The sequence below is a fragment of the Melospiza melodia genome, chromosome Z (genome assembly GCF_035770615.1).
Source record: "Melospiza melodia melodia isolate bMelMel2 chromosome Z, bMelMel2.pri, whole genome shotgun sequence".
Taxonomy (NCBI): Eukaryota; Metazoa; Chordata; class Aves; order Passeriformes; family Passerellidae; genus Melospiza; species Melospiza melodia.
In genome coordinates, this window is record NC_086226.1 from 7,389,309 (window position 1) to 7,396,975 (window position 7,667).

At 43.1% G+C, this 7,667-nt stretch overlaps 1 protein-coding gene across 4 annotated transcripts in view; it reads right to left on the reverse strand.

The window, feature by feature from the left end:
* KIAA1328 (KIAA1328 ortholog) overlaps positions 1 to 7,642 on the reverse strand; it is a 176,037-nt gene extending 168,395 nt beyond the window's left edge. Inside the window, exons 1-4 of one of the 4 annotated variants that reach the window (XM_063181474.1) lie at positions 7,576 to 7,642; positions 2,938 to 3,096; positions 1,144 to 1,283; positions 947 to 1,014 (exon numbers count right to left, since the gene is read on the reverse strand). Coding sequence is in view for 3 of the 4 variants with exons in the window: in XM_063181471.1 (XP_063037541.1) it covers positions 1,144 to 1,283; positions 2,938 to 2,973; positions 7,576 to 7,627 (228 nt within the window). In the remaining variant the exon portion in view is untranslated. Of the gene's footprint in view, positions 1 to 946; positions 1,015 to 1,143; positions 1,284 to 2,937; positions 3,097 to 6,740; positions 7,377 to 7,575 lie in introns of those variants that run through there. The other 3 variants (XM_063181472.1, XM_063181471.1, XM_063181473.1) reach the window with 3 other exon arrangements.
* Between the last annotated feature and the right edge of the window lie 25 nt (positions 7,643 to 7,667).

Below are 7,667 nucleotides of genomic sequence, written 5' to 3' on the forward strand. Positions count from 1 at the left end.
GCTATTTGTGGAATTTATCTGCATGCCACTTAACAGCATCATTTGCAAAGCAGAGGTACATACCAGCCTCTAAAAGCAAGTACCGATAAACAGAGGAAGGGAAATATACATGTCCGGGAAAAGCCCTAAAAATTAATACTAGTTTAATAACTAGTCATGTGTCATGCTGAAGGATTCAAAGGACAATGACACTGTCAAAGCAACCAGAATTGTTTGATCTGTCTTCACATCAGAGTTTCAAACCCACATGTCTGACACACAGCACACAGAAGGCAGAGAAGATGAAGAACAAGATCTAACTGCATGATAACAAAACAGTGATGCAGAACCAGTCAAAGGTTTCAGATCCTTCCTGCAAGAGGGAAGACGCCAACCCCAGTGATTTACAGGCTGGCCCAAGATGACTGCTAGGCAAGAGACTCAACAGTACTCAAATGACTTACACAGTCGTTGAACTACACAAACCATGTTAGAAAAATGGCATCTCTCAGTGGATTTCTAAACACCACAGCATCTGTCACAACACAGAATAACCCTCCAAAGGAAACCCCGCTGCTTTGGAATTTCTAATGCAAGGAACTGTAGAAACACATCACCTAGTCTCACAGGAGGAGACCACAAAATTCAAAGCAGTTGACATCAACTGACAAAGCTACTTCTACTGCTCAAATGCATTTTGAACTTTTACTATCAAAAACAAAAAGTGATTTTACTCTTCTAACATGAGCAGGTATAGCAAAAAGGTCCCTAAAATGAGGTTTTGCTCATGTAATTTCTAAATGAGATGAGCAATGAAAATGAATAAAATGAACAAAACTTCTTGCATATTTAGCTAGTAAAGTATAGGCTAGGCACTACCCAGGGCCACATGCACTGCCTCCGTGCAAATACACACATAGAAATATAAATAATCTGTTTTACATGGCCCCAGTTACACACCACTTACATAAATGAGCACATTCGGCCTTTGTTCTCTTCAGGTGATAATTTCTGCTAGAAAGCCACCATGAAAAGCTGGCAAAAAGTGTAAGAAACTGTAAAAATAATACTCTAAAACTGTTTAAACATTTTCAATCTGATCATCTTCAGCTTTTTTTCTACAATGTGCACTCTTAAGAGCAAGAAAAATTTGCTTTTACTCACCTGCTGCCCTGTCAGACCTCCTGAACCTCTATCAGGATCCATTGAAACAGAAGCAACAGCTACAGGCACCTTCAGCTCGGTTTGACCTGTTTGATATTTTGGCAAACACCTTGTTCTTAAATTTCCTTTTGTAGACACTCCTGTAAGTGAAAGACAAGCAGAACATGCAGATTATAAAGTGAAAAGGGGCCTTATTCTTGCCTTCCACAAAGGCAACCTTGCCTTAGCAGCTCTTTTTTTGAAAAGAATGAGCACCTCAGGAATAGGTCTGCAGGTCCCCCTGTCCTCTCACTCCATAGAAAATTTCAGTAAGATGAATACATCAGCAGGAAAAGAGGTGCATGGCACTGAAGCACACCCAGCCACAATGAACATTTTGTAAATTCTGAAATGCACATTATGTCTTCAGACTGAAGTTCAGTGCAAATAAACTGTGTTTGAGTAAGATGCAAAAGCATAAAATTGAGCTTCTGCTTTGATACCCAAAGACAGTAAAGAACCAACCAGCAGTAAAGCTGTTAAAAGCACCACTCATATAATAAAATACCATTTCTTCTGTTACACAGCCAACCTACTGATGCTCGCGCTGTTTGTTCCTTTCAGGACCAGGCAAATGAGTAAGGCAACACTGCAGTGCACACTCCACAGCTCATCTGTCAAACATTTCCTGCCATAATTAGAATTAGATCAACACCACAAATGATAAGAACATGAAAGCACTGAAAATCCTGATGCTGCAATTACAAAGTGCCAACACTGACACTAATGCTAAAACCTCCCAGGACCAGATTAAAGCCCATAGCTACTTGGTAGTGCCTCAAGGTTTAATTTTTGACTATTCAGAAGTGCAAAAAGTTTTGAACAAAAAATATTAACTTCATACTAGCAGATCAATTACAATTATTTGGGCAATTAATTTCAGAAGTGTACCAGAATTCAAGTGAAAGAACTAAATTATAAACTCTAATATCTCCATGCTCATACACAAGCAAAAACAATGGTCCTGAAATTCTCTTCCACAGAAGTGGTAGAAAACTTCCCACGGTGAATCAATTTCCATCATTTAGGATCACTGCTTTCTTTGCAGGGCCCAGAGAAAAACAATCCAACTAACCTGGCCTAAAAATCTCTGCATGTGTTTTGTAGTTCAACAGAGATGTTTGGCCAGTAGTTTTGAAGGGTACCCCAAACCTAAAGACTACAATTCCTCAAAACTTTAACTGCTGGATGACACACACACAGTTTCAGTCTAGAGTTAACCATCCCCAGATACGTTTCCAGGACCTTGTGTCACTTTAAGAGCTGTGTTTGAAAACAATTAAGAGAATTCTGAAGGGGAACTAAGAGCATTCATCTCTTCCCCAGCGATGTACACAAGTATGCACTCAGTAAATTAAGGTCAAAAGAACTAATAAAAAAAAAAATTGCTTTATCTGTACACAATGAATCTTCATTTCAATTGATATCTTCAAAATTTACAAAAGACCTAACACCTCTAATGCTTCCACATTCCTTGGAGACCATATTAAAAATTCAGCTTGCCTGATAAATTGGATAAAGCCACACTGTACCTGCATCAGAAACAACTCCCCTGGAACTATTCATCTTATACAGTATGCTTATCTAAGCAGCAGAGGATAAATCCTCTGCTATAATCATGTATGTCCCATTACAACTTATGATTACTCTCTACCTTACACACACTTATGTACACAAACCACACACCTGAAAAGACACTGCAAATTTTATCAGCCACAGGAAAAAACTTTGTTTATGTCTATTAGAAAGTCATACCTGAAACAGGTACCAGGGGACCTTCTTCATCAGAAGCTGCATGTGGCTTTGATAAAGGAAACAGAAGGAGTGCAAGCTTAGCTCTTTAAACAGGACTGTAAAAAGAAGTATTTGGTCTCTTAATTTAGCATAGCTGTTGATAAGAAAACAGTCAACATTCTGGGAGCAAGAAAAGCAAGGAAGATTTGGTTAAAAAAAATCACCACAAAGATTGCTAAAACAAAAGGCCTTACTCCTTCTTCACTGCGCATTAACTTTCAGCCTGTAAAGATTACCTCAGAGGTCACCTTTGCAAAAGATCCCAGGGACCAGCCCCAGTTACAAGAGCAATTACTAAGATAATGAACAAATAATATTAATTTAAATTTAAACAGTTTATATGGAACATCTTGATGTGTAGGGAAAGCAAATTCTGAAACAGTATATATTGATATTGTAATGAAATCTATTTGGGCAATACATTCTAAAAAACATAAATGAGGACAAATGCAAAAGGTTTCAAACTGGTCATTCTCATCTGATCATCACATGATGAGTAATGATAAAAGTTTGAGGACTGATTTTCTTTAAGTTTCAAGAACTTTCAAATATCCCAGAGGTTTAACTATTGAATTACTTGACCACAGAAAACACTAAAATCAGAAACAACATGGCGCCATATGGAATTACTTGACCACAGAAAACACTTTAAAATCAGAAACACCATGGCACCATATTATTTGTGCTATTAGCAGTCACTGTAAGCAGTTGCTGAACTTGAATCCCTGCCTCCTGAAAGCCTAAAAATAGGACTCAATATAACTAAGGGAAGGGTGTAAATCATGCTGCCTTCCTTCAAGGAGCAGTTTTTCATTTAGCTGAAGGTAAAGATTGTTATTCCCACATGAATAACTAACATACTTGTGACTTAATCCCAGCCAGAAACTCAGTACCACACAGTCACTCCCTGTCCACCTCCCTGCCCCACGTGGGGAGGAAAACCAGAGAGAAACAGTAAACCTCATGGGTAGAGATAAGAAAAGCTTAATAACTGAAACAAAATAAAACAGGACAATAATAATAACTGCAACATAGGGGAAGAGGGAGAGAGAATTAAAACCTGAAAGAAACAAGTGATGCACAGCATAGCTGCTCACTGAACAATGCCCAACCCTTTCCCCAGCAGGAACTGGCAGCTCCCAGCCAGCACTCCCCACTTTAGGTACTGGACATGATGTTCTGTTATGGAATCTCCCTTTGGCCAGCTCCTGGACATGATCCCTCCCAGCTCCTTCTGCATCTGCTCGCTGGCTGAGCACGGGTCACCCAAGTCCATGTTTTTGGGTAAGCACTGCTGAGCAACATCCAAAACATCAGCGTGTTATCAGAATTATCCTCATGCTAAATACAAAACACAGCATACCAAGTACAAGGAAAAGAATTAACCCTATTCCAGCTGAAACCAGGGCAATACTGAAGTGGAAAACAAAAGCACAGGGCACAAAATTCTCCTCCACTAACTTTTGTTTACACCCCTTTACTTTCCTCAGCGTTCTGTGGTTGGCCAATTATCTCAATTGTCAAATTTCTACTAATACTCAAATTTCTACTAATTACTCAATTATCTAATTTCTCTACTGTTAAAAGATAAATGCATTTAAGGTTTTGCAGCTGCATTCATGCAATAAAGTAAAATTGTAAAAATATTTCAGTGACACAGTACAAACTCTTGCCTTAACTAAAATTTGATTCTGAGAGCACCATCTCAAAAACTTAATTTAGTAAATTACCACAGAGTGGAGGAAATTAGGAAAAGGAGTTTCCCCCTGTGGACAGCAACTTCAATCAACACCCACTGTCCATCACACCTCTGGTACTTGTCACACTGGAAGGGCCTGATCACAGGCTCACTTATGATCTTGTTGATGCCCTTTATCACTCACAAACAATTATCACTCATCAGCCTCACACCAGTTTAAAAACACATTCAGTGAGTACTGCAGTCAAAGCCAGCTCTCTCTACAAACACTGAGAGCATTTCTGCTCTCACGTGTGAGCTGCAGCCTGCCACCTCCAGCTGCCAGAACACACTGTGGGGGCACAGCTCGGGGAGAGGAAGCTGAGCAAACTCCACAAGGAAGGCACTGTGCGTACCCTCTTTTCAAAAAGCACCAAGATGGATCAAAAGTCCAAGTCTGGATCGCAGCCCAGCCCAAACAGCTGTGTCAGCACAGCCACAACAGCAAGCTGCAGGGCGCTGAGAAGTGTATGTTCAGCTCACACTGCTTCAGGAAACAACAAACTCGAGCACAGGCAGTTCCTACTCAAATGACATACGGTTAATCTGTGTGTCAACACATGGCAATAGGAAATAAAACGATCTGCCTAAACAACGTCCTGCTTTTAGAGTGTGCCTCTGGTGCTGCCAGCTGCTGTGGACAAATTCCTAGTAGCACCATACAAAGACTAGTCGAAGTTGTCACTATTACTCCCCCCAGCCACCAGGACGACCCTCCTGGTGAAGCTTTGCAGCCCAGTGCATCAGAACTACTCAGAGTTAGAGCAGGCTGCCTCCATCAGCTGGACTGAAAATCATAATGACTCAGAGGCTGATTCATAAGCAACGTCCTTGCCTCAGAGTAACAGACTGGGGACAGCACCAGCGTCAACCTTCTAACATTAACCCACGGCCACGTGCCTCCCAGACTGCCAGTGAGGCAGGTGTAGTATTAAAGGCTGTGTACCACCACAGCTGAAGTTCAGTGAGCAGCAGAGAGAGGCACTGGAGAAGCTCAGCACCTGGTACAGTTCACTATACAACCTGCCTTCCTGCGCTGAGTCAATTCAACAAGGGTGGAGAGAACTTAAGTTTTCCAAATGTATTAAATGTATTAAATCACTCTACCAAATTTCTCCTCTTTTGTTGAAAGCAAAAGTGATGCACAGTATAGCTGCTATTATCCATTATTTTTAAATTGTGCCACATGCTTTTCTAAGAATTTAAAACTTTTCCAAGGTCAGAGGAAACACTGCCTATTCACCAAACCATGCACAGTGGAAATGGTTGTCAGAAAAAACTTCATTCCTTGGAATATCATGATGCATGAGGCCACTGATGGGCACTTTAAAACATATTTAGTAATAGGAAACAACCTGTTGACTAATAAAAATAGACTGTCAATGAAATTGCATCAACACTTCCACAAGTGAGCAGAGTGGTGACAATGGCAATAGATCCAACATGTGCCACACACCTTCATCCCATTCACAGCACAGAAAAAGTTGTAGACAGTCTTTTTTACTTTACACAGATGAAAAATCATAACAACATGCTCCCTCAACAGGCCAGGGGATGTTTGGCCCTTTCAATTGTCCCAGGGAGTGTGCAAACAGAAATAAAAGAGCACAGACACGTATTCTTCTTTCCAATGTCTTCCAGTTGATGCTGACATCCCACTTTCAGTCTGACTAACAGCAGTGCTTCAAACCCCTCATAACTGGAACTAAACTGTCCCCTTCTAAATTTCCACCAGGCCAGACTATCAATTCTAGCCCAATGACTTCAAGTCACTGAGCCTCCAACTCAGCCACACAAGCCCAAACACCAATGGCAGCTCTTGGTTCCACACAAGCACATCATCTCTCCATAACCAGGCTTGTACAGGCTGAGCTCCCAACACCACAGCCACCACCCACACCATCTACGTGTCCAGCCCCACGTAGTCTCCCACAAGAGGAGCCTGCAGGTCCTCTGCAGATGAAACCACCCCACCCTCACACCCATCCCTCAGTGACAGAGCCCTCCAAGTCCCACAGAGGCTCACCCAAAATGTTGTGCTTGTAGTCAAGTTTAGGTGCCAGTCACAAAAGACACATCTCTTCTCTACTCAGCTTCTAGCCTCAGTTTCAAAGAATCACAGAATCAATGAGAGTGGAAAAGACCTCTGAGATCATCGAGCCCAACCTGTGACTGGACACCCCGTGCCAACCACTGAGTGCCAGCTCCAGTCCTTCCTCAAACACCTCCAGGAACGATGACTCCTCCACCTCCCTGGGCAGTCCATTCCAGTGCCCAATCACCCTTTGTGTGAACAAATGCTTTCTAATGTCCAACCTAAACCTCTCCTGGAGCAGCTTAAGACTGTGTCCTCTTGTCCTGTCACTTGTCACCTGTGAGAAGAGCCCGACCGCCACCCGGCCACAACCAATTCCTGTCAGGCAGTAGTAAAGTGCGATAGGGTCACTCCTGAGCCTCCTTTTCTCCGGGCTGTTCAACCTCATTGTCTCCATTGGTTCCCTGACAAGACCCCATAAGCTGAACGCAATTTCCCCATTTCCTATATATTTACTCGCCCCGAGATTTCACAGCTGGGTCACACTGAAGAGGACTTACGACCCTCCCTTCTCTCCCAGGTCACTTTTGCTATGAAATCCCGCGTAACCCCTACAAACCGGCACATACCCACTCCCTCTCCCCAGGCTAAGCTCACTCCACACTCGCCAGCGGAGCCCTCACATAGCCTCTGCCACGGCCACAGAACCCCACCCGACCCACAGCGCCGCACCGGTTCCACGCCAAACCCCTCGACAGGCCGCCCCGCATGCCCCGGCGGCCCCTCCCGCCGCTGGCCCCTCACACCGACCCCCAGGCAAGGATACAGCTCCGGCCCCGGCGAGCACCTCCACCCACACCGGCGGCCGCTGCCGCCATCTTGAAACAGCCGCCACTCCCCGCATACCCCCGCCGTACC